This window comes from Malaclemys terrapin, chromosome 6, assembly GCF_027887155.1.
Source record: "Malaclemys terrapin pileata isolate rMalTer1 chromosome 6, rMalTer1.hap1, whole genome shotgun sequence".
NCBI classification, from domain to species: Eukaryota; Metazoa; Chordata; order Testudines; family Emydidae; genus Malaclemys; species Malaclemys terrapin.
Window position 1 is genome coordinate 110366270 of NC_071510.1, and position 26805 is coordinate 110393074.

Genomic DNA, 26805 nt, shown 5'->3' on the forward strand with positions numbered 1-26805 from the left:
CAGTTCTTATGGTTTTGAAGACAACTTAAAAATCTCACGAACGGAGTGCAAATCGATGCAGTTCCATCTTCCTCAGTCTGCAGACAGCTTGGAACAATGATCCTGAGAAGTGCAGTCAGGGATGTCACAAGGAGACATTTTAGTGGGAGGTAAGGAGGGATGTGGGAAGAAAGTGGCGCCCTCTGTGGGCTTCTGTATTCCTTACTGTGCACTTCCTCCCTCTGCCATGTGCAGCATATGTGCTGGAAGGACTGAAATAGCCCCATACTCCCCTCTTTGGACCTGCTGTGAAATAGTTTCACAGAAGCCTGTATTCCTTAAGCTTTGCCTCCTCCCTCTGCTCTATGCAGTCTATGTGATTTAGGGCTGGGAGACCCCAGTGGCAGCAGGTGTACCGCGGTCTCCAGCCATCCCCTATGGGTCCCACAGTGAAAACAGGTGGCATTGCACCTTGCAGTACATCAGCCACACTACACTGTATCTCAGGGTAGCTGGCAGCTGTGGCATTACTGGTGGGGCTTAGCTGTATTGGCTTGTAATGACCAGCGGCTGCTGCCCATTCATCAAAATGTGGTGTTAAATCTGAAACCTAAAGATGACAATGTAGATGTCAATGCTGTTAACCATTTCATTGCTGATCATTTTAGAAGAAACATCTAGATCCTGTGTTTGTTCTCCCCCCCTCCCTCCAATGATGGTGGATTGCTTCCCACTCCTTCCGAGGTACTAAATGCCCCAGGATCCTGAAAAAAAGGCATAATAAACTGGGCTTGCATTTGAAAAAATGCGTAATTTGTTTACAGTGTTTATTTCCTCATCTACATATGAACCAAATATCATCACCATTCAGCAAATTAAAATTGCTTATCTTTTTCAATGTCAGCAAGGTTTTTGAACAGTATTGATGGGCTTAATCCCTGATTTAATTTATCACAACCTTAGCTACGGAGCCACAGCCACTGCTCCATAATCCCTGCTGTTTGTGAACCCTGTTCTGCTTCCCTGGGAGCCAACAGATGTTTTTCCTTTGACTTCATGATTGGGAACATGATTGGGTTGATAGCCTCCTAGATTTTTAAGGCCAGAAGAGACCACTTTGATAATCTAGTCTGATTTACTGCATAACACAGGTTGTGTGGCCCCAACGCTGCAAACCTTTGTTCATTTTAGTAACTATACTTGAACTCCTGTGTGTAATTTTTTTCATGCATAAACATGTGCAGGACTGTCTTCTGCACTTCTACAGTTCTAGAGGCTACCAGTGGATGGTTTCAAAAACAAAAATTAGGTTATTATGTGTATATAATAATGTAGTTCTCTTTCCTTAATATGAAACAAGCTTTGTGGTAATTTATATTTACTTGGCAGTGAAAATGTAAAATTTGGTTTGGCAATTGCATTTAGAAAAACACTGGAAACTCGAGGGAGGAAAAAAAAATTGTCCGAGTCGGAAGTTCAAATTGAAAAATTGGGGCTCGGTGTGAACCTGAATTCAACCTAGTGTTGCAGACTTGTTTACCCACTGCCTTTCACTGTTGGTGAAATGACATAGAACATTTTCTTTTTCTTTTTTTAGTGAATGAAAAGCATAGTCAGAAATAGTCATCAAGTCGAATCTAGGGTGACCAGATAGCAAATGTGAAAAATCGGGACGGGGGTGGGGGGTAATAGGAGCCTATATAAGAAAAAGACCCCAAAATTCGGGACTGTCCCTATAAAATCGGGACATCTGGTCACCCTAGTCGAATCATGTGCAAAAGGCTCTCTTGTATTTTTGTTTCCTAATTGCTCTTGGATGGTTTTTCTGACTGAGCTGACGCAGTCGTGTATGTGAGTTTCCTGGCAAATAAAGAAGATGACTGTGTCCGAAAGATATTTCAGAGTGTGAATTCATAGCCTGTCCATGTCTAATCAAGCAATATAAACCATTAGCCACATGTTCTCCCTTTCCATCACATCTCTTCACACTTAAATGAAAACATGCCCACCCCCACCCCCAAAAGTGTCACATTTTTAAATGCCCCCAAATAGAAACCACAGGAGTCCGTTACATGTGGTGGCCATTTCCAGCATACAAATCAATTTTCGTTGTGGTGAATAATGCTTGGTTTGTTTAAGGAGGCATGACTGATTTTGGATGAAGAATCCTGTCACTTTGGCATTTTCATGGTTTTATTTATTGCGCACAAACGTATAAAACTTGGTACTGGTCTAAGTGCCAAGCTTAACAGTGGAAAGGACCACGTAACTACTGATGCAGTAAACGGGCTTCTCCTTCTAAAAGACATTTTCTGGACTCTTGAGACTTTTGAGTAACATGGCAGTGAAGGATTTCATCACCTGGCATCTGCTGGCTTTGTTTTTAATTCCATTTTGCCTGTGTCAAGATGAATACATGGAGGTGAGCAGAAGATCTAATAAAGCAGTGGCCAAAGTATTGCAAAGTCACCACCAGACTGGCCATAAAGGTTCCAGCAGCAGGGAAATTTTGAGACAGCGGAGTCAACTTATAGAGTCAACTATTGATGATAATAGCACTTCTACAGACCAAAAAGCCCAGAGACCAGAGGTAGATGATGTAGCACAGACTACCTCAGACAGAGTCCAGGTACTCTGAATTAATCTTCTAAGAATAACTTTGAAATCGGATTTTTTCTAAGATTATGAATGATACATTTAAGTAAAGAGGTTTATTAATGCTGCTTATTGGTCTGTATGCTACTGGGTTGCTCACAGAATCTTTTAATGAACTGGTAGAGCCAGGAGTTGGGTGGGGACAGTGAGAACACAGCCAGCAGCCCACTGTTCTGCTGAAACTTTGATTCTATGCAATCAGATATGGTGAGATACAGTTTCTCAATTATTGAAAAATATTTTTTTTCTAGTAGACTAAGATTTTATAATCTATTTAGGACATTGTTTGTATGTGAAGAAAAATTATGAAATTGGTAAACAGATGATATTCTGAAGGATACTGTTCAACTCGGAGAAAAGAATCCCAGTTTACTTGAAATGTATGTATAGAAAAAATACATCCTTTTGAGCTTGAGAAAATCATTTAAAGCACTAGCGAATATTTGCAATGGATAGCCTCTAAGTTGGACTTTGTTTTGTTTTTAAATCCTGGCAGTAATGCTGCATTTGAGACATAAGTAGGTATGATATAACATGCTATATGTGTATTTGCTGCCCTTTTTATTTTAGTGGAAAAAAAGAACTGGAATTAATGCTTCTTAAATTGACTGTAGAGTTTGCTTTTTATTAGGAATCACTTATGCGTTTTACATAGCATTTTATATATTCTAGTCATTAGCTCCAAGCAAAGGGAAAGTTACCTCACCTGGTCATATGTAAAATACTGCAATCCAGATTTTTTTTAGAAAAAGGAAAAATGTTGAAGGGGTTAAGATGAAGTTTTATTGAGCAGTAAACAAAATGGAAAGTTTTACCTCTGCTCTGGGCTGGAGGTTTTGTTGTCTACTAAGTTTTACAGTCAGTAACAAAATGAGAGTTTTATTTCCCCTACTGAATGCAAATGATTGAGTCTTTACATTTCAGTTGACAACATTATATAATTTTTTTCCGTCTCAACCCTGGATCCTGAATTCCCAAAAGCAGAAGGAGGCAGATGTGGAATGGATAATAATTGTTTCGTGACAAGTAGAAATGAGTTTTGATTTTAGGTAATTGTGATGGGCTTAAGGAACTGAAGCAGATTGAGATATGGCAAAACATGACAATAAGTTCAAAATACAGCAACGACATTTCCTACAGTTAAATGGTTATACAGCACAGCATATAAACTTCCTTTGTTACAGAACATTAAATTGAACTTCTGTACATAAACAGTATAATCAATGAGGGTATATTATAACGAGCCAGCTAGTGTTTGTGTGTTCCACTTCTTGCTATTGGATGGAATACTATGCAACTGCATACCATAGACCCCATGCTGCTAATAATTAAAGAAGATTCTCCTTTAGCTCAAGAGCTAGTGGCCTGTGCTTTAAGAATTGACTTTTAATTTATTTTTAGTAATATATAATTTAATACAAATTTGTTATAATTAACAAAAAAGGCCAAATTCAGCCCTCTGACATATAATACCATTGAAGTCATTGGGGGCTGCATGTATATCCAAGGACAGAATTTGGCACCATGTATTTAGATGATCTTTACATTTACAGTAATGGAACTACTTATTGAGCAAGAGGGACTTGGCCAATTGGCACACAGTTGACTTGACTGCAGGTCGTTCACGTCCACCATTCCTGTGTCTGGAAAATAATCTCCCATGGGCAATGATGCAATCCCACTTCTTGGCTCACTTAAAACTAGATCAAAGACTAGCAAATGTACACTAGGGGAAATCCAGCATGGAATGGCTGATTTAACATGTCTTTTCCATCACTAGAGACTATGCATTCTCAGGTAGAGAGGAACAAGCTGCTTTTGCGTTCACCCAATTTTGGGCTGCTCCAAGGATCAGTATGTCCCTCAATGGAAACAGAACAGCCAGCAGCTGTTTTCCTTTGAGCTGCTTTGCCACCTGCAACAGCTGAGAATCCGGGTAGCTGCATGTGCCTTGTGGATGTCTTGCCCCTAGAATGCCCCCTATGTCTCCAGCTGTTTCATTCAATGACAATGCCAGGAGAATTCATCCCCCAGATGTCTAAGGAGCTTGTGAAGTGACAAAGAGGGGCCAAAGAGAATAAGCAAGCCCCTCCCTATGCCGAATTTTTCACACTGCTGATAACATATGAGCTGTGTAGCATGATTTCCTCGAGCCCTGTAGCTGACAATTTGTATGGAACAGATATAGATACAATCTTCTTTCTGTTGCTACCTGATATAATTGGAGTGCACCTTGACATACTGGCTTTTTGCCTGTGTTTTTGGTGGTTTATTTATTTCGTTTATTTTGACAGATGACCTGAATCTAGAAGGAGCCGGAAGGACTTCCATGCCCTTTTATAATGAGGTGTGCTGGCCCTTTAAGCCTAATGGGGGACAGAAGCCCCCATCCTAGTGATGGGGGTGTGAGCACAGGCTCAGGAACCCGCCAAAATTGGAGGAGAGGAGGTGGTCCTGGGGAATTAGCAGTGGATTGGAAAGATCCCAAGACACTTACTTTACGGGCTTGGCATCAGGAGCCCTGCTGCACAGGGTGGGGCAGGGCTCCCCTCCCTCCTGGCCAATCAGGAGGAGCTCTCAGAAGGAGAGGCATATATATGCTGCCTTCCCTCTCAGAACAGGACGTGTGCTGACAGAGGAAGGAAGGCAGACCCAGGAGGCTAAGCTTCTGCTGGAAAGAATAAAAGCTCCACAATCGGCAGGAGCATTGGATTTGGGTACAAGCTATGGGGTTGCTATGATGGATGTTGTATTTGGGACACTGAGGACTATCTTGAATTACTTTGGGCTGCTGACCCGTTTTCAGAGCTGATGATTATCCTGAGAAAGACTATATGGGGCTCCCAAGGCACCCTTAAGAGAGGGGACAGATGGAGGGTGCTGCAGAAACACCTCTGGCTACAAGAGGGAGCCAGGTGAAAGTTGTCCCCGCCCCACCCATGTACACCAGTTTGCCCCCTTCTTATTCAGAACGGGACCCATGGTGGCAGGTATTTATTTAACTTCTTGTTTTGGACAGAGTAAAATAAAACCTTAACAAAAGCCAGCAAGAAATGGAAAAATGTCTGTGTCTCCAGTTATAATTGGTCCATAGGTTCAAATTAGAGGAATTTTATTGACTATTTAGCTGCCTCCTAAACTGATAGATTTCCTAGCTGTCAGTCTAAGAAAACTCAGGTGTATAATGTTCAGAGATCCAGCAAATATCTTCATTTTAATCTCGTCTCCCCCCGGAAATCTGTGTGACAGGTGATTTTCACAAGCTACTGAATTCAATTTTAGGAAAAAATTCCACAGGTTTGCCATGCAATAGAATTTATAAGGACTTTGACAAATGAGTCTCAATGAATCTTCAGATCCCATTTCAAGGGCTAGAGAAAGTAGCTTTACGTTATTCATCATTCACATTTAAGTCTCATATCCCCAGATTTTTACTTTAAAACATATTCATTTGCACAGAGTTCTGTTTTTCCTCAGATTAAGAAAACCTAACCTGAAAATTCTTTGTTTTGGGGGCATTGAATATGAACAGATTTTTCACTCCTATGTCAAAAGATTTTTAAGTCTAATAGGACAAATCTTAGGTCAGAACTTACACAAGTACTCCACTGAAGTCAACAAGACAACTTTTAAGTCAGCATAGCAGGGTTTGGCCCATTTTAAATGTAATGTCCTGTTGAATTCTCTGAGAGAGAATAATGATGTTGCTTGAGGATATCAGCAATCTACTATCTCTCTTAAAGCTAGGCCCAGATCACACACTTCCCTACGGAGCCCCTAGCCTGCAAGCAGCATCAGGAACCCCCCTAATGCTCAGCTCAAATTTAAAGCATCAACTTGCAATTTTAACAGTTTTCAGTACACGACAACTCTCTCTCTATTCCTTTCCTCTCAGCTTCTTCTTTCTATTTCTGTCCTAAGACGTGAGGCACTCATGGAGTGCTGAAAATGTGACAGAAGTTAGTCACATCAGCCCCTTTTTTCTCTAATCTTGCTCCCTTTATCCTCTTCTCTACCTTGTCTTGTCCTTCTCAGGTATTTTGCATATTTTAATCCTATTGATTAAAATGATATGAGTTAGCCAATGACTCAGCGGTTTGTGGACTAGAACCAGGAAAACATACAGCCATAATTCCAAATGGCTCAGGAAGTTATATTTATCTAGAGAGAAACCACCTTTTGCAGTACTGAAATGCAACCACCTCCTGCATGGCCATAGCAGAGGTTCAACACTGCACACTTACATGTAACTGTTGTTGACAGGAAGTGAAAAATACCATCTCCAGCTGAAACTGGAGAGAATTTAGGTAAACGGACTGCAGTGATTCAACCTGAATTTCAGATACTGGCTCTAACAAACTAGTCTTATAAAAAAGGCCATAGAATCCTTAATTGATTTCTAGTGTCAGAAGGTCTTCAGAAGAGTTCCACCTACCAAAGAATCACTTCCTAAAGTACCTTTTAAAAATTCTTTATGATCTCCCATCTAAATATCGACAAGAAGAGAATTAATAACCAAACAGCCATAGAGGAAAATAATTCTGGTGACATAAGTCAAATGAACCAAATTTGTGTCATTTGTCACTTCAGTAACAGGATGGAATTTCTTTGCGTTACCGGATTGCACAGTCATTATTTTTCCAATATAGGATTAGTCTGTCTGAAGCTATTTTAAAAAAAAATTCTGATAGACTAGCAGAGCATTTATGTGTTGAGATTACAAATGAGTTTTGCACTATTTGGAACATCAGTGTCAAATGACAATGGGAATTGCCAGCTTTTTCTGCAGGTGGTTGAAAATCACATAACTCCCCCAAGTCACTTATTGAAGAACCTGACATGAGTGGGTTGCCAAGTCCACCAACCATTAGTGGATTTGGGCTTCTTTTTTCCAGGGCTGCTATTCTTTCAAGTTGCAGATTGTGGGTTTGGGGCTTATTTTCCAGAAAGAAAAAGGAGGAGCTCAACTTCAATTAACTCATCACAATCCTTGTAATTTTACTGAATCAATATGAATATTTATATGAGAACCCTTTGCAGTTATTAAATCTACATCTGTGAATGTGAAGCCACTTGTGTATGCATAAAATAAATTGGAATTCCTTTCGGATGAAAAGCACTATAAAAATATACGGTGTTATCAAACTTTCTTATACAATAAATGTTGCTGCATATAACTCATGCTAAGTATATTTTTACTGATACATCGTTGCACTCATCATATGAATAACATATTGTGTAAGATTGCCATCATCACACACACACACAGAATATAACAAAATGCCCCAAATGTTTTCTTTCCATTTGAGGTTTAGATTTTCAGATGCGCCTGCATACTCTTGCAAATGCCTGACTCACATGCTTGCAACCCCTTATTTAGCCAGGCACATCCACTTTTTGTGCAGGAATTCGAGTTTGCACATGTGCACACAGTTTTGAAAATCCAGCCTCATATTGCTTCAGATTTAGCTGAGTAAGTTCTCCACATTGACGCCTAAGGCCCTGATTCTGCAGTTCTTTGCATACTGGCTAGCGTGCCCGCACCAAGGGCCATGGAAGTCTATGAGAATTCATGCAGGCATTGTAGTTTGCCTGCATACAGCAAATTACATGATTGGAGACTAAGTTTAAAAGTTCTATCATTTTTTAGTTACTTGATCTTATTTATTTAAGAATATTTTTTCAAATGGGGAAACTGATATAAAAATGATGTTATAACTCAGGAACAACTGAAAAAATTTCAAAACCAACCTCTTTAGGGACAGACCAGGCACGGAAGATTTCAGTCTCAAAGGAGAAATGTTCAGAAAACCTGTGAGCATGTACAAGCAGGGGCCTATAGTGGAGACCCTGCTACCAGGATGCAGATGTATGTATAGCAAATACACTCTATGAATGGTTAATTTAAAACCTATGTTTTTGCACTCAGCCCCCTCAAAGTGGACCTCAACATCCAGACTGCAGTAGCTGCTGCCGTGGAGAGTTTGGATTTCGAGGCTATCAAGGGCCACCGGGACCTCCAGGGCCTGCTGGGATGCCAGGTAAAAGTGTCACTCCGATGGATTTCTGATCAGTCGAACGGCAGATTGTGAGTGTGAAAATCAGAGATTGGCCCAAGCAAGCAGCTGAGCTTGGATATGGATTTGGATCCAGATCCAAACTTTCCCATAACCTACGTGGGGATTTGGAGTCAGGTTTTAGGTTCCAATCTAATCAAAACCAATTGCTAATAAAATTAATCTCTAATGGATCCATCATTAATGAAAGTGATATGTTTCTTATAGCTTGTAGGCCAAATTCTGCTCTTTGTTATATGAGTGACGCTTCCACTGAAATGAAGGGGATGTGCCCTATGGTGGATATTGCTTTTGTTTTCTTTGTTTTGCAAAGGATGATTTATAAATTTCCAAGACAGGAGCCATTTTTTCCCCAGATGTGCTGCAAACATTTACAGAGGAGACACACTTTATATCATACAATATCAGGGTTGGAAGGGACCTCAGGAGGTCATCTAGTCCAACCCCCTGCTCAAAGCAGGACCAATCGCCAGACAGATTTTTGCCCCAGATCCCTAAATGGCCCCCTCAAAGATTGAACTCACAACCCTGTGTTTAGCAGGCCAGTGCTCAAACTGTATTCTCCCATGGGAAAACTCACGTTTGTTCTTTCTTTCTTTCTTGTCTTTCTTAATGTAAAATAAAAACCATTTGACAGCCAGAGTATGATTTCTCTTGGGCATAGAAAAACACAGCACTCTAGTAATGAGCAGAATTTGGTCCAGTGTTTGTATGTGTGTGGGTATGAAAAGAGAGGGAGATATATGGAAGGGGAAAAGGTGATCAGCCAGTGGGTTTAGGTTTGCTTTAGCAATTATCTTCATTAAGATGATTTATAACACAATTGTGGTATATATAGGATTGTGTCACAGTCTGGGTAGCTTGCCTCAACAGCCTGGCTTTTTTCTTTTTAATTACTCATTCACTACTTTCATTCTTTCTGTCTCTTTCTACACATTGCTGACAGTAACTCTGGTTCTGGTATCCCTATTAAATATTTCTTTAAACGGACTGTTGCTATTCTGGTGGTAGCAGTTTCCAGTAATGGTGAAGTGTGTGTTGTATGAAGTGTTTAAATAAGCAGCTTTGGCTGGCAAAAAATGTAAAAAATAACATGTTACTTTGAAATTTTTTGGCATTAGCCTGTTGTAAATAAGATTTATTATGTGAATCATCCATCAACCCTTTACTCTACATAAATACTGTATAACTCTACAGACATAGGGGAACTGTCATGGTGAGGCTTTTCATAGAGAAACATGACTTCGTATTTAGGGAAAGTAAAGTCATAAATATTTAGCAGCTTAGAAGATGGAACAATGTTTTGCATTATACTCCTCCCCAACCCCCAGTGCCAGTCAGTATACTGCAAATACACAGGATTGTATTTTGCAATATGGACCTATTTATGCCCTTGTCCAATGTGAAACTATAGCTTGGCCAAATTCAGTGCTGATTTACAATCACACCAGGTAGATCAGTGTCCTTGCATGATATTAGCACAGAATCTGACTATTTGGCTCCTGTGGGGGTTGGACCTATATGACTAAAAGAAGACCCTATGGAGTCAGACTCAGTGTTGACTTACAACACATCCTATGCGATCCTAACTGGAGTCACTGTATCTGTGCTGGTGTTTCACACAGCCTTATCCACTGTTATCACAGAACTACAACCACAGAGATTTGATCATAAGATGCATAAATTAGTTACATTCATTGGAAAAGGACAGTCCAGTTGTTCAGGTGTTGTAGTGGGACTTGGGAGAGCTAGGTTCCAGTCTCTGTTCCATCAGGCTTCCTTTGTGACCTTGGGCACATGACTTAGTTATTCTGTGTTTTAGTTCTCCAGATGTAGAATGGGGATAATAATATTTCCCTGCCTCACAGAGGAGTTGTGAGGATAATTATACTAAAGATTGTGATTCACTCAGATACTACAGCAGCGGTCTCCAAACTTTTGAGTGTCTCGCACCTCCCAGCCAGGGCGTGGAGTGGTGCCGCAGCTCGGGGAGGGCCGGGAAGACACAGACAGGGTTAAGGGGGCTGAGACTGGGGCCGCAGCTGGGGGTGGGTCTGGGGCCAGGAGTGGGGCTATGGCCAGGGGCCGAGGCTGGGGGCAAGGGTGGGAGCGGAGCTGCAGCTGGGCTGCGGTGGGGTCCAGCAGTCGGGCCCGTGGCCTTGTGCAGCTCCGCTCCCGGCCTCACCCCCAGCCTCAGTCCCTGTCTGGGAACAGAGCTGCAGCCAGTGGCCGAGGCTGGGGACGGAGCCAGGTGCAGGGCTGGGACCCAGGGATGTGGCTGGGGGCGGGGAGGGGCTGGGTGGCACTCCCCATGCTGTGTTGCCCAGTGCAGTAGTCTGGGAGCTGACCTTGTTCGTGAAGACAGACACAAAAAAAAGCATTGAGTATATTAGCTTTTTCCACATCCTCTGTCACTAGGTTGCCTCCCTCATTCAGTAAGGGGCCCACACTTTCCTTGACTTTCTTCTTGTTGCTATTCTATTTAAACCAATCATAGAAACAGGAAGTTCTCCATGGACCTAGGTTTCCCCTGCCTGCATCTGCTTCTTCAGCAATACCTGCTCCCACTGCCTGCCGCTGACTTCCAGGTGACCTGACTCTGCCTGCCTCCTGACGGTTGGTTTTGCTCTCTGGCCTGTCTTGGACTCTGACCTCCTGGTCTCTGATCTGGCCTGACTCCTGCTCTGACCATTAGGTTAGATTGCCCATGTCCCAATTGTGAGAGCAGGTTTCCTTTTAGGATGAGGACGGAGAGGTCAGATATACAGTGATTGCTTTGTGAAAAGCGTTCATCCACAGATATGGTGTTTTTGTCTTGCTTTCTTGTCAGTTGCCGTAGATGGTTGCTCAGTATACCAGCAATTTCTCAAGTAAATATTGGGAAGTGTAGGATATTATTACAAATAGCAGTTACTGTCTATGTAAGGGGGACTGTTATCATTTTAAAATTAAATCAGCAGAGTTTCATCATGGATCCTTGGCCTTTTCCTACACTTATCTAAAGTAACTTAAGCAGCTTTTTCAAATCTAACTAGTCAACCATAGACTGAAACATAGACAGAATTGGCTGCATTAGCTGGCCTGTGAAAAACTCCCCGAAGACAGCCTAATTCTTTGCCCAAATCACTTTTGATTGTGCAGATGCATTAGAAGGCTATTAAACTGCTTTTCGGGGTTACTTTGAGGAAAAACACAGCCGTTCAAACAGCGAGCCTTTATTCAAAGGGAAAATCCAAACAAATCCAAACTGTTCAGTGTACTCAACTACCAAACCACCTTTACTTTTGACAGCTCTGCAACACTCGGTTCCCTAGCAGTCCCCAGGTCCTCTACTATTAAGAGCTAGCACTAAAATCAAGCAATGGCCTGAAAAGTCTGCATTTTATACACCAGCACCTAAGTCACATGAGCCTTATTCCTTAAAGGTGTTTGCACTTCCTTTTTTAAAGTCCCCTGCCAAAATCCTAAAATCTCTTAAATCCACCAGGTTAGCCCCCTAGCCATTTTTTATTTCTTGGTATCTAAACGTGGGTCTTATTATACTGAAAAGAGGTTTTATTATAGAGCGGGGGTGGGAAGGGAAGCACCTTGTCATAGATATGATTTGAGAGACAGACAGAGAGAGAGATTATTTGAACTGATCAGAAAGCTTTGATTGTTTAAAGGAAATCATGGAAACAATGGAAATAATGGAGCACCTGGCAATGAAGGAGCCAAAGGTGACAAAGGAGACAAAGGGGACCTGGGACCAAGGGGAGACCGTGGCCATCACGGACCAAAAGGAGAGAAGGGTTACCCTGGGATTCCACCGGAGCTTCAGGTACAAAGTCTTTAGCATGTGTTTTACAGTATAGCTTTCTTTCCCCTCTCAAAGACAGCACCCAATTACCACAATACAGTTCTAGATCAAGCCCACTTGTAACTGAACAACAAGAAGTATGGTGTGATATACACACTATTTGTCCTGCAAGTATTGCCAGAGTCATCCTGAAAAAGTGTTGCCAGGTCATGATCTATCTTTATTGTAAAAAGCAAACAGAGAAATGTTTTTTGGACAGAGGATAAACCCCTCCAATTGGAATAGCTGTTTATTGCCAGTTTTCATGTAATGTGCACATGATAAAAGAACAGTAAATGACACAATCACATTTTTATTAACATGCATCAAATACATATTGGTGCACTTTCTGGTTCATGTTAAAAAAACCCACAAAACAAGAGGTACCAGGGTCCAGACTTTTACAGTTATTTAGGTGGCAACTCCAGTCAGTGTTTCAAGGCATAAGGGACAGATATTTAAAGGTATTTAAATGCCTAAAGATGCAGTTATGCTCCTAATGGGATTATCAAAAGCATCTAGGCACTTTTGAAAATCCCACTAAGCACCTATCTGCATTTTAGGGCCAAATTTTAGGACTATTTAGTGCCTAAAGTGACTTAGGGCTTGTCTATGTTTACATTTTATAGCGCTGTAACTTGCTAGCTCAGGGGAGTGAAAAATCACCCCCCTGAGCGCAGCAAGTCTGAGTGCTTTAAAGCGCTAGTGTAAACAGGCTCCAAGCGCTGGGAGATGTGCTCTCAGCACTTGGAGCTAATCCCCTCATGGAGGTGGATTACCAGGAGCGCTGGGAGAGCTCTCTCCGGGCGCTCGCACGCGACCACACTCGCTCTTCAAAGTGCTGCCACGGGACCATTCCCACGACAACGCTTTGAAATTTCCAGTGTAGATGGCTACGTTCATTTTCAAAAGTACCTTAGGAGCCTGAGGGCTTGTGTATATGGAGAAGTGGCAAGTTGAGGGGTAAACAATGCACCGCCATGCCATGCACTAACTGTGTGAACTCTGCTGCTGCACACTAAAAGTTCTCTAGCGCACACTGACCTACTCCTGGAGTAGATCAAAGTGCACTAGGAAACTTTTAGTGTGCAGTAGCAGAGTCCACACACATAGTGGACAGCACGCTAGTCACTGTAGATTTACACCTCAGTTTGCTGCACACTAACTGACCATTTAAACAAGCCTTAAGTCTTGTTGAAAGTCAATGGGTCTTGGGGGCATAAGTACTTAAAGTCATTTTTGAAAATTGGACATAGCTGTCTAAATCATCTCAGCCTTGCAGTGCTCAGAGGAGCAAGGCTGAAATTCCTTTAAAAATCTGGGCCTAAGTGCCTTAAGAGCATCTATCATCTTTATGATCCAGTATCACCAACACTGTTTCCTGCAGCATGACCAGCACAAGCCCGGTGCACCACTGAAGGGACTAAGCAGAATATACAAAAGGAACCTAGACACAAACATTCCCTAACTTTGGGGGGGGGGGGGGGGGGGGAAGTAGTTTGATGAGTTTACAGACCCAAACTTTGTAATCTGGGCCCATCTTTAATTCAAAGTTATGGTTCCACAACAACCATAACTCAGTTATGTTTTTGCATATACATAAAATATATGAAAATTAAGAGCAAATACACCAGTACAAATTGCTACATATGTGCAGTGTGGTGGCAATAACTTTTAATTTTCTGTAATTAAATTCTCAGTCATAATGTTGCATCAAGATAGAGTTCTTATACTGAATAACGTGCAGCTTGAAAATGTTTCCAAAACTAATTGACATTTGTAATACAGCAAAATAGCTGGAGAATGCTTATAAAGATCATTATCTGGGAGGAATTTTATGGTAGAATGATTTGAAAAACATCCTTCTTACAATTATTTTCCTTCTGGGTATTTTTCTAACTTTGAAATTAGCTATCAGAACTGTTACCAATGTATATGTTTTGGTGGTAATTGAAAACGTTGCTGAATAACTGAATATCATGCCATCAGTTTTTAAGTAGAATTTCCTCATTGCTTGTAACAAATCGTTTTGCTTAAAAAGTATCAGCCCAATATAGCCTATAGTTTCTAAAACTAGATTATGCTTTGGGATGTTGGAGGGGTAGGGGGAGAAGGGGAAAATGTTTCCATATATAATGCTTTTAAAACCAGGACTATTTTAAAAGAGAATGAATCCATTTCTGATCTGCTATGTTGAAACGAGACAAGGTGGATGAAAGGCATTATTTTTTGCTTTTCTGGTTAGCTCCAGAAGAACAGATTAGAGCTGATTAGAATTTCAAATGGCATTTGGACAAAAATTAATCCATTGCATAAAATATCACTCTGTAACTACTTCACATCAACACATTAACTTAACTGAGTTCACTTTTACCAGCTTTTCCGTCTATCAAATGCATGCGGAAAAAGAGAAATCAGCCCAAACTGAACCTCTTTGAATTTCTGGTGGGGTCTTAGGATTTCAGTCACAGGATCTGAACCTACTCCTGTGGTTTTGATTCTTTGATTCTGAAGGGGTATTTTTTCTGGTTCTAATTCATATGTTCTCATGAAAACAGCCTTTTCCTATGAGACTTAATGCTAATAACAAATACTTAGCGCTTATCTATATGTCTCAAAGCACTTCACAGAAGTTAAGTGTTTTGCCTAGCAAGTTTGTGGCCTTCTAGGACCCAGGTCTCCTGACCCTCAGTCCTATGCCCTGTCCACTGTCCCAAGCTGCCTTGAGATCACAGAAACTAAGAGACGGCCCATTTCCCTGCCTAGGCAAAATAGTCGTTTTCTAGTATCTTGTCCAGCGTAGTTTGAAATGTCCCAAATGAGGGGACATCCACCACTTCCCTTGGAACATTCTTCCACAGCCTAATATATCTCACTGTCAAGAAGTTTCTCAATCTAAATTTCCCCTTTTCTTAGTTTCATCCCATTATGTTCATCCAAGCAGACTGAGCTAGCATGGCAAAGGAAGTTGGAGCAGATGGTAGAGGATGAAGAATGTTGAACTTTGGACAGTGCAGCTTGAGAGGCCCTAATCACATGGCCTCAGAATTGCTTAGGCCATTTCTGATTGGTAGCTGGAAAGACACAATAACATGTATGGGGTTTACTGAGCCTTATTTACAACTAACATTGAGTTAAAAGCAGTAACTGAATTAAATGGATTTGAGGAACCTACGCAAGCCAATGTTATCATGTTTATGCTAAAATACCATACATTACATTATAACTTTTCTATCATATCACTCTAAGCTTTTAAAGTAAAAGTGAAATCGAAAACTAAGGCTCTAACCTGCAAACATTTACCCATATGATGTGCTTAACTTTATATACACACACATGAATAGTTCCATTGAAGTTAAGGAGCCTAGTCCTCCTGCAATTGATTCAATAGGAGTTTTGTTACTGGGGTTTAACGGCAGTTGGATCAGACCCTAAAAGAACATCTCTGTAAGGAAAATAAATAGACTGCACATGTCAGAAAAAAGCCTGTAGGTCATGTTTTTATAGTCATCCTTTTCCTGCTCATTAACCACTGGTTAAATCAGACGTATATTTTTATAGATTGCATTCATGGCTTCTATGGCAACCCATTTCAGCAATCAGAACAGTGGGATAATCTTCAGTAGTGTTGAAACCAATATTGGAAACTTCTTTGATGTTATGACTGGTAGATTTGGTGCCCCAGTGAACGGTGAGTATTTATAAAGCAAAGTAGTGTAAATTTCTGTCTGAAAAAGTGTCAGTCAGATGTTGATTAAAAGAAAGATCTGGTCCCATTAAAATTAAAGGAAGTTTAGCTATTGACTTCACTAGGAGTAGAATTTAACTGCAAGTACTCTGGGCTTTGCCTCAGTTTGGGGAAGTTAGGAGTTCAAGACAAAGTTGAGGGAACTTTAAGTAGTAATTTTTCAAATAAGAGCAACTGTTATCTGTCTTCATTGGTGTTCAAATCTTTGAGGTGAGTTTTTAAAACATGACTTTGGAGTTTATACATGGGGGAAAATTTATAGCCGTAGAAACTGGTGACTTCCTTTTATCTACAGAACAAGTAGAGCATAGGAGGTGGCAGTGCAAATTTTAGCATACTGTCCGGGCAAGGTGCATCACCTCTGCCCTGGAGGGACAATTTTTAAGAATAAGTACGTCATTTGCTCTCTGTGCCTGGTTCTCATTTGCACTGTGGCCTGGTCTACATACACAAGTTGTACTGCTTTAACTATACTTTAAAGTGGATGCAAAGCACATTTCCACTCACTGTAAACTCCTGTACACAGCCAGAGCTGCAAAAAGTGGCTGTAGCGTACATGAGAATCGGGCCCTCTGGACCTGTTTTGGCTCTGATCCTACAGACACTTATGCACAGGTGTAACTTTACTCATAACAGTGTCCCTTGGAGGTTAATGGAGCTAGTCATGGGAGTAAAGTTATGCACCTACTTAAGTGTTTGCAGGTTCAGGTCCTTAATTCTTAACTTATTTTCTAGAACCATACAGTGATGTCAGTCATAGTGGGTCCCTGTAGATACCTGTGTCCCTCGCAAGTGGAAGGAGATCACATGTGCAAATCACAAGAATATGGGAATGATTATTAACTGATGATAGTGAGTCAGGAATTATTTCTGATGAAGGTATGATGAGGAATTTGAAATTACTTTGGGTCATTTCCTTCAGATTGCTGAGTGAAAACAAAATTCACTCTGCGGCACAGTATACACATGGAATTTACCACCCACACTGACATATGCAAATCATGACTAACTTTTCCATGTCAGGCCCAGGATTCTGCAGCAATCTCTGCCCAGGCTGAGAGCTCTGCCCAAACAGAACTCACAGCAGGATTGGGACCACAGTCTCTAAAGTGCCACATATAGTACTTTATTTTCCAGGCCATGTCGTTTATGATTGTGTTTTGTTATTTATATCAAAATAGCATCCACAATATATCTAGATACTTTCAAACACAGAAAAAGATACAATCCTTGCCCTGAAGAGCTAAAATCTAAAAAAGACAAAGGGTGAGCTAAAGGGACACAGTGTACAAACAAAGTGATCAGGGTGATTAGTGCCATGTGTCGTGTTTGTCTACATTTTTTAAAAAGTATGTTGTGGAGACTGTGTTAAGAGGGGAAAGCAATGAGTTGATAGGAGCAAGGAAGCAGGAAAGGGAAGGGAATGGGGGAGGTCATTGGACTGGATGTTTTAGTAATTTTCTTCTCAGTCTGGGAGGGAAGGCTCTGCCATTTTTAAGTAAATTTATTTTATTTGGAACTTGACTTCAGTGATCCCTTGTGCTCAGTGGAGAATCAGATGACAGAATCAAATCTAGGTTTGGCTAAAGTCAAAGGGAAAACTCCCAGTGACTTCACTGAGGCCTGGGTTTGGCAAAATCTCCTCTCTTTTCTAACCAACAAACACGTCTGCGGAATGTATCCTACCACCTCCCTATGTAAAACACACATGCATGTTGCACATGATATCTTTTTCAGGGGTGTATTTCTTCACCTTCAGCATGATGAAACATGAGGATGTGGAGGAAGTGTACGTGTACCTCATGCACAATGGCAATACAGTTTTCAGCTTATATAGGTAAGTTGAGAGATGTGTGCTCTTCACCATGCTAGACAGATTTGCATGGATGTCGGTTCTTACTACACATTTTGGAGGGAACGTGGTAGTATGAAACACATCAGAAAGAAACAGCCTGTGGAACATTTGCCCTCCTAGATTCATAGTTGTGTGTCATTACTAGAGATGTGCCTGAGACTGAAATTCAGTCTTGATTAGAATTTCCCCACCACTGGGGAAGGAGCTAGTGATTTTGTCACATATACGGAGCCCTGGTAGAATTCCTCTTTGGCTGGACACTCCCCAGGCTGTTGTTTGGAGTCCACCTCAGTGGGCTCCTAGTGCTTTAAGCCTCTTGAGTCTGAACAGAGTCCAGGAAGTGCCCCTTCCTGGGGGAGTCTAGGCTAATTCTTGGGGTGCAGTTCCTCTGTTTAGCACCCCCTCTGAGAGCAGAATCCCCAAAGTCCAACTGCCTAACCCTTGGGACCAGTGCTGACCCCTCAGGCTTCCTGTAACACACCCTCTTTCAGAAGGGCAGCCATGTGGGTGCTCTGGGTTTACAATGTAACTCTTCAGGGGCACAAGATAGCGAAAGCAAACAGACACACAGACAGACTTTACACAGGATTCTAAACACCAGTACTCTTTACTTAGCAGTATGGGGGATGGGGGAAGCCAAGCACATCTGTACTCATCTCCCTGCCTCGGGGGCCTCACCAATTGTGGAGAGGTCTTTGGCCTTAATGGAGTCCTTTGCTGTACCAGGATTCTTCTTCAGAAGCTCATGGATTCTCTTCAGAATCCTTTCCCCCAATATGGGTCAGTTAGTTTTCTCTCACTTTGGCTGGACCTTTATTTAAACAGCACACCCCTGCTACAAAAGCATGCCCCTCTCTCCTGCCCAAAGCTTTCTATGTGTCTCTCTGAGTCCTCATGTTTATATGTCACCCTACAAACACCTGGTTTCTTTATTCTGCTGATGGGTACTTTCCTGCTTCAGCCAAGCCCTTTGTCCAAGGCATTTCCACCCGAATAGGCAACCACGGAAGATTTAATGTCTGACTATTGTCCCTGGTCTGGCAGAGACTGCTACAGTCCCTGTCTGCAAATGGGGAATTCCACATCCTGACATCAGCCAGAATTTATACACTGTACATAGACAAAAAGAAGAACAGGAGTACTTGTGGCACCTTAGAGACTAACAAATTTATGTTATTAAACTTGTCATTATGCAAGGCACTGCATTTAGCCGTATGGAATGGAAATCCATCAACCTCATGAAATTAAATTTGTTAGTCTCTAAGGTGCCACAAGTACTCCTGTTCTTCTTTTTGCGGATACAGACTAACACGGCTGTTACTCTGAAACTTGTACATAGACAGATTCTCCAAATGGTCACAGTTTTGATCTGGGGTTGTGATCTAATGGTGACAGATTAAAATAACAATATTCTTCCCAGGTTGATTCTGATGCACATGCCATCTAAATGACAGCCTTACTGAATGTTACAATAAAGCAAGTTATACTAAAGAGAGATGAGGTTTCAGCTACAGTGCTATGGATCAATAAGAAAGCTAAGTGCTGCCTGTACATAATGTCATTGTGTCACAGGGTGGCTCGGTCACTACCTGGTGTGCCACATTGCCTGGCCTCTTTCTTGGGCTCTTAACCACAAATGCACACCAGCTTGTTACCCTTTCAGCACCTGTATATTTGTTCTTCCCTTGCAAAGTATAACAGAGCATATTGCAGGCTTATAGCAGGAGGAGACTTCCATGCAGCCTTTTCTCCTTAGCCCAGCCTCACCCTCTGAGCTTCCCTCTGCTGTCTGTTCCTCCTCCTTATATCCTCCCAATTACTGAGTCAATTGCCTCATTAGCCCAACAATTGCCACCCAAGGGTCAGTAATCCTCAGCAGAAACTAATTAATTGACTTCAATTAAGACTGCACTCTGCCCAGTGCTGCACCAACCTCAGTGACCAGGGTTCTATTAATCGTGTCCTGTCACACATTGCAGAGAATTCATCTCAGCTAAGCAGATTTTGAAGTTTTTATTTTACTCATGCGCTCAGGAATCGTAAGCCCTTGGCTGTATCCAAAAGGACAGACTTTGAGCCCAGTCACTTGTTCATCATATGGTTCAGAATTTGTAGATAGCTGGATATGTGAGAAATCTGGGGATCCATTTGTGATGCTTCCCAAGGGTACCCAGGGTTGTGAGTCACCTTATTACCCCTCGACCTGCAGCGAGAAGAAGATTTCCTTGTGCTGAACTGAATGTCAGCTCCCAGACACTGCCAGATTGTTAGCCACCCAAACAATCTCCTTGGGGCTCTGCCAGCCCTTACGTTGTCTTGCAGGTTAACAATAAGTGCACTTCAATCCCTGAGCCCTCTTTCCCTTGTAGCCACCCCTTTAACCACAGGACACTCACAGAAATTACCAGGTAAGCTGTCCCCAAAGGAACGGTGCACCCACCAGTTTAATTCAACTGAGGATCTGCTCCAGTATAACATAACAGCACTGAGACATACTTATAGTGAAAGCAATAAATTGTTTATTGTCATAAGTTTATTATCAAAGGCTAAGATTTAAGAGAGAGTGAGTGATGATAATACAAACAGAGATGGTTACCTATAAAACAAAAACATAAAATGTAAACCTGGGTCTCCACTTACCACTAGCTACCTTTCCAATGTAATGAAGTAATTTCACTCCAAGGATTTAGTCTTTTGCAGAACTAGCTGGTTTTCAGTCAAACCAGGATCCAAGTACTCATGAACCTCCTCTTCTCTTTCCAGGCTTTCCTTAGTGAATGGGTGCCAAAATGTCACACTACATTCTATTTATATTCTTCAAGGTTCATTTCCTCCCTGCCCCCCAAGACAAATGCCAGTACTTGCCCTTTTCCCTGTTTACTCTGTGTGTAGATTTGGCTTTCATGGTGTTGGCCTACAATGCTTAATTTACATAGCCAACTGCGAGACAATTGAATAAACTTCTTCTGTCTGACTCAATACCTGCCTTGATTTACAATTTAAAACATAATATACTGAGCAAAACAATGTGCTTTTTAGGCTTAGCATTTTCTTTTAGGTGACTTACTTGATCATTGTTGACAAAAGAAAAGCTTAACTCTTTGTAAAATATTCATTTTTAGCTATGAATCAAAAGGAAAAGCTGACACATCAGGAAACAGTGCAGTGCTAAAACTTGCCAAGGGAGATGAAGTTTGGCTGCGAATGGGGAACGGAGCACTCCATGGAGATCATCAGCGTTTCTCCACCTTTGCTGGGTTTCTTCTTTTTGAAACAAAGTAAAAAAAAAAAGTGCACTTTTAGGCAGCTTTTTTTTTTTCCAAGCTGTTCTGTTTTTTTTCCTGGTCTGTGGCACAACATTTCAACATGGTAGGATCAGGAAAGCTTATCCCGATGCATTATGTTGTATTCATGTATCAGAGGTGCTGAACACATTGGGTAAATGACATAGATGCTATTTCTCGGAAGGTACATTGTCACCTGGGTTGCACCTAATGGACTGTTACATGTTTCTATTGGGGGAGCCAAAAAAAATAAAAATAAAATAAAAAAAAACAGGTGGAAAAAAGGGAGAAAAGGTTTTAAAGAAATGATTTAGAAAGTGGTTTGGGCAGTTTGACCCAAATTTGGTGTATAGATAGATTTTGTTCAGTACGTCAGGAACTGTACAACCCTTAATTCATAGTCCTTTATTCATTCATTTATTCAGTCCTCCATGGAAACTGGCTGTGAATAACTGAGTTGGCTCAGCTTCAGGTGATAGGGGATTTAGAGGAAAAGGCTATAGAAAAACTTTTACAAATAGAAAAAAATGTGAAAAAAATGGTATTTAGGGATTCAGGTGATTGCCCCACCCTCTTGAACCTTTTTAAGATGATCTTGGTGACTTTAGTATAGTTTTCTAGTATGAATTTACCTGCTTCAGGAAAAAAATGCAATGGTTGGATTTCTTAGCTTAAGAGCAGCTCAAGGCAGAGGTTCTTTGGCCTGTGTTATGTAGAAGGTAAGATTAGATCTGCAGTTCTCAACCAGGGGTCCAGTCCAGGGCCCCCTGCGGGGCCACGAGCAGGTTTCAGGGCATCTGCCAAGCAGGGCCGGCATTAGACTCATTGGGGCCCAGGACAGAAAGCCGAAGCTGCGCTGTGTAGGGCTGAAGCCCGGGGCCCTAAGACTCGCCACCCAGGACTGAAGCGAAAGCCTGAGCAACTTAGCTTCATGGGGTCCCCTGTGGTGTGGGGTCTTAGGCCATTGCCCTGCTTGATACCCCCTGATGCGAGCCCTGGCTTTTATATGCAGAAAAACAGCTGTTGTGGCACAGGTGGGCAGTGGAGTTTTTATAGCATGTTGCGGGGAGCCTCAGAGAGAAAAAGATTGAGAACCCCTAAATGATCATAATGGTCTTTTCTGGCCTTCCAATCTATGAAACCTGGTACAGCAGGGTACTAGATTTCAGGACAGGGGCATATTGCCAGAGATGTTTGGAATGCTCAAACAGCACCATGAGCTAGAGAAGCAGGTATCTCATGGAGCTCTTAAAAGGATATACATTTTAATACCCTCAAGTTTACTTACCATTTTCCTCACGGTCTTTTCTGGAAGTTATGCCTCAAGGATCCAGTATTTCAGGAAAGACATTGTGGTATGGCAAACAATTCGCTACATTAGTATAGTATTTAGCTGATAAATTGAAACTTTAGCTGGTTCAGTAGACCTGGCCACACTACGCTGAGCTCTGCCCATTTTTGTTATTCCGCAGTCTTCATAAACATTAACATTTGCCCTCCATTCTTCAAGTTTACATTACCTGAAATCCTGTGTTACCCTTAACTTTTTATTTTAAAACTTACTAGCAGTTCCAAACTAGCAGTCCTTACTAATATAGTATTCTATAGTAGTGCAACTCTTTTTTATGGAAGGGGCCCCCGAAATTGCTTTGCCCCTGGCCCCCTGAATCCTCTGGGCGGCACTGTCTCTTCTTCCACATTGATGAAAGGGTAAGCATCTTAACTGGTGATTTGCAACAGATGTAAGGCACCACTAATATATAGGAAGCAGGTGGGATTAGCATGAGTGTAAATTCTGAATCCTAGCAATATTTCTTAGAACGTCTTTTATAAGATAGTGATTACCAATACCAGTACAATAGATTAATGAATTTAAAATCTGACCTCTGTATTTAAATATCCTTGTACTCATTCCTAGTCTACGTAAACTGCCTTTTTAAAATGGGAAAATATTTTGATACTTGAACAATAAGATCTTCATTATTTTTATTTTTGTGCAGCAAACACTGACAAAATATGGATTTTAGTTAATTATCATCCAATAAGTTTAGGTTTTGTCTGTGTATTTAGTGCAGTGTTGTACCAAGAAGAGTTTTCATAATCTAAAACCATATTATTTTAAGATAGTATTTTGGCATGCCTTAAAATTTAAAAATATCATACCACAAAATCATATTAATCTTATTCTTTTGGAATAAGTACATTAGGCACATGTGATATATGGCTACATCCATTAACTCATGGTATGAAAATCCTTTGTGTTTGTTGAAAATTCAATTTCTGGTTGTGTTAAGAATGTTTGCTTACTTTGTTATACATACATTTACCTAATAAAGACTAATAGTCACAAAATTATAATGGGTTATCTATATCTATATTTACTATGTTACATGAAAACAGCTGAAGTACATTATCCTTTAGGAGATAATAACATACACCTCTACCCCAATATAACGCTGTCCTCGGGAGCCAAAACAATCTTACTGCATTATAGGTGAAACCGCGTTATATCAAATTTGCTTTGATCCGCCACAGTGCGCAGCCCCCCCCCACCCCCCGGAGTGCTGCTTTACCGCGTTATATCCGAATTCATGTTATATCAGGTTGCGTTATATCGGGGTAGAGGTGTATATTCTCAGTACATCCTCCTAAGCCTTCATTTAACTTGTGGACTGCACAAAGGCAGTGTTAAGGGTCAAAACAAATTTAAATACCCAACGCCTGATTCTCCATTACCCTGCAGTCTGTATAGTTGTATACACCTGTGCAAAGTGAATGCAAAATAGGTTTAAAACTATGGGTGTGACACTCATTTACATCAAGGCCACTGATGCTGCACTGGCAGTGTACCAGGGTCTTAAAATGGGCATAAATTACATTTACACTCATTTTAAGTCCCGTTTACTTTGGTAAAGGGGTGTAAAGTGGCATTAGTGTAAATGAGAATCAAGCCCTACCATTCTGATTGGATATAATTTTACACCAGTTTTGCATTGACACCTTGCAAAGTGAACAACTAATACAAGGTGCAGGGCAACAGAGAACCAGGGACCCCAAAAGTCTCTGACAAACCGTAATATGGAGGCACAGCTTGCAGCTTCATAGTTAAAGTAGAGATGCATTTTGCACTTCAAGTACAATTCAACTTCTTTGTTATGTATGAAAATCATACATGATAGAAATTAAGGTCTGTAAGAGGCCTTCTGAGATCATTTAATTCATCCCCTTGCACTGAGGCAGGCCTAAGTATACCTAGACCATCCCAGATAGGTGTTTGTCTAACCCAGTGGTCCCTAACCTTTTTTGTCTGGCGGGCGCCAGACGACGATCCACGGAGGACCATGGCGGCAGACGAGCATCCGCCGAAAAACCACCAACAAGCGGTAATGTCAATAGGCATCACTGCCGAAATGCCGCCGAGAAGCGTCATCCAGAGGTGTCACCGCCGAAATGCTGCCGAAAATCAGCGGCATTTCAGCAGTGACGCCTCTGGATGCTGCTGCTTCTCGGCGGCATTTCGGCAGATGCTCGTCCGCCGGCCAGTACGCGGGCGCACTTAGACGCCCCGGCGGGCGTCATGGTGCCCGTGGGCACTGCATTGGGGACCCCTGGTCTAACCTCTTCTTAAAAACCTCCAATCATGGGGATTTCACAATGTCCCCAGTAACCAATTCCAGTGCTTAACTATCCTTATAGCTAGAAGTTTTTCCTAATAGTCTTTAAATCTCCCTTGCTGCAGATGAGCCCATTATGTCTGATCCTACTTCCAGTGGACCTAGAGAATAATTCATCACAGTCCTCTTTATAAACAGCTCATAACGTATTTGAAGACTGTTATCAGGCCTCTTTCAGTCTTCTTTTCTCTAAAGTAAACATGTCCATTTTTTAAAACCATTTCTCATAGGTCAAGTTTTCTAAAACTTTGATCATTTTGGTTGCACTCCTGGGGACTCTCTATTTTGCCCACACCTTTCTTAAAGGACTGGAAGGGACCTCGAGAGGTCATCGAGTCCAGTCCCCTGCCCACATGGCAGGACCAAATACTGTCTAGACCATCCCTGATAGACATTTATCTAACCTACTCTTAAATATCTCCAGAGATGGAGATTCCAAAACCTCCCTAGGCAATTTATTCCAGTGTTTAACCACCCTGACAGTTAGGAACTTTTTCCTAATGTCCAACCTAGACCTCCCTTGCTGCAGTTTAAACCCATTGCTTCTTGTTCTATCCTTAGAGGCTAAGGTGAACAAGTTTTCTCCCTCCTCCTTATGACACCCTTTTAAATACCTGAAAACTGTTATCATGTCCCCTCTCAGTCTTCTCTTTTCCAAACTAAACAAACCCAATTCTTTCAGCCTTTCTTCATAGGTCATGTTCTCAAGACCTTTAATCATTCTTGTTGCTCTTCTCTGGACCCTTTCCAATTTCTCCACATCTTTTTTAAAATGCGGTGCCCAGAACTGGACACAATACTCCAGCTGAGGCCTAACCAGAGCAGAGTAGAGCGGAAGAATGACTTCTCGTGTCTTGCTCACAACACACCTGTTAATACATCCCAGAATCATGTTTGCTTTTTTTGCAACAGCATCACACTCTCATATTTAGCTTGTGGTCCACTATAACCCCTAGATCCCTTTCTGCCGTACTCCTTCCTAGACAGTCTCTTCCCATTCTGTATGTGTGAAACTGATTTTTTCTTCCTAAGTGGAGCACTTTGCATTTGTCTTTGTTAAACTTCATCCTGTTTAACTCAGACCATTTCTCCAATTTGTCCAGATCATTTTGAATTATGACCCTGTCCTCCAAAGCAGTTGCAATCCCTCCCAGTTTGGTATCATCCGCAAACTTAATAAGTATCAGAGGGGTAGCCGTGTTAGTCTGAATCTGTAAAAAGCAACAGAGGGTCCTGTGGCACCTTTGAGACTAACAGAAGTACTGGGAGCATAAGCTTTCGTGGGTAAGAACCTCACTTGCATCTGAAGAAGTGAGGTTCTTACCCACGAAAGCTTATGCTCCCAGTACTTCTGTTAGTCTCAAACTTAATAAGCGTACTTTCTATGCCAATATCTAAGTCGTTGATGAAGATATTGAACAGAGCCGGTCCCAAAACAGACCCCTGCGGTACCCCACTCGTTATGCCTTTCCAGCAGGATTGGGAACCATTAATAATAATTCTCTGAGTACGGTTATCCAGCCAGTTATGAACCCACCTTATAGTAGCCCCATCTAAATTGTATTTGCCTAGTTTATCGATAAGAATATCATGCGAGACCGTATCAAATGCCTTACTAAAGTCTAGGTATACCACATCCACAGCTTCACCCTTATCCACAAGGCTCGTTATCCTATCAAAGAAAGCTATTAAGAT

General features: G+C 41.5%; 1 protein-coding gene across 3 annotated transcripts; it reads left to right on the forward strand.

The window, feature by feature from the left end:
- Positions 1-2085: 2085 nt before the first annotated feature.
- On the forward strand, positions 2086-23577 carry C1QTNF3 (C1q and TNF related 3). 3 transcript variants are annotated; one of them, XM_054031850.1, is made up of 6 exons: positions 2086-2608; positions 8564-8675; positions 12377-12531; positions 16111-16240; positions 18035-18134; positions 21275-23577. In XM_054031850.1, exons 1-6 carry the CDS (start codon positions 2318-2320, stop codon positions 21432-21434), a joined length of 948 nt encoding a protein of 315 aa, XP_053887825.1. In that variant the 5' UTR covers positions 2086-2317; the 3' UTR covers positions 21435-23577. The 3 variants fall into 3 exon arrangements, with proteins under 3 accessions (XP_053887825.1, XP_053887827.1, XP_053887826.1); XM_054031852.1 differs by having other exon boundaries at positions 2099-2401; XM_054031851.1 differs by lacking the exon at positions 2086-2608 and adding an exon at positions 5319-5624.
- The last annotated feature ends 3228 nt before the right edge of the window (positions 23578-26805 follow it).

Bases quoted from the DNA above. Each gene is read 5' to 3' on its own strand.
- C1QTNF3 (XM_054031850.1), top strand. From the start codon at position 2,318: ATGGCAGTGAAGGATTTCATCACCTGGCATCTGCTGGCTTTGTTTTTA. The intron at 12,532-16,110 runs GTACAAAGTCTT...ATATTTTTATAG, and splicing joins GGATTCCACCGGAGCTTCAG to ATTGCATTCATGGCTTCTAT. The intron at 18,135-21,274 runs GTAAGTTGAGAG...ATTCATTTTTAG, and splicing joins ACAGTTTTCAGCTTATATAG to CTATGAATCAAAAGGAAAAG.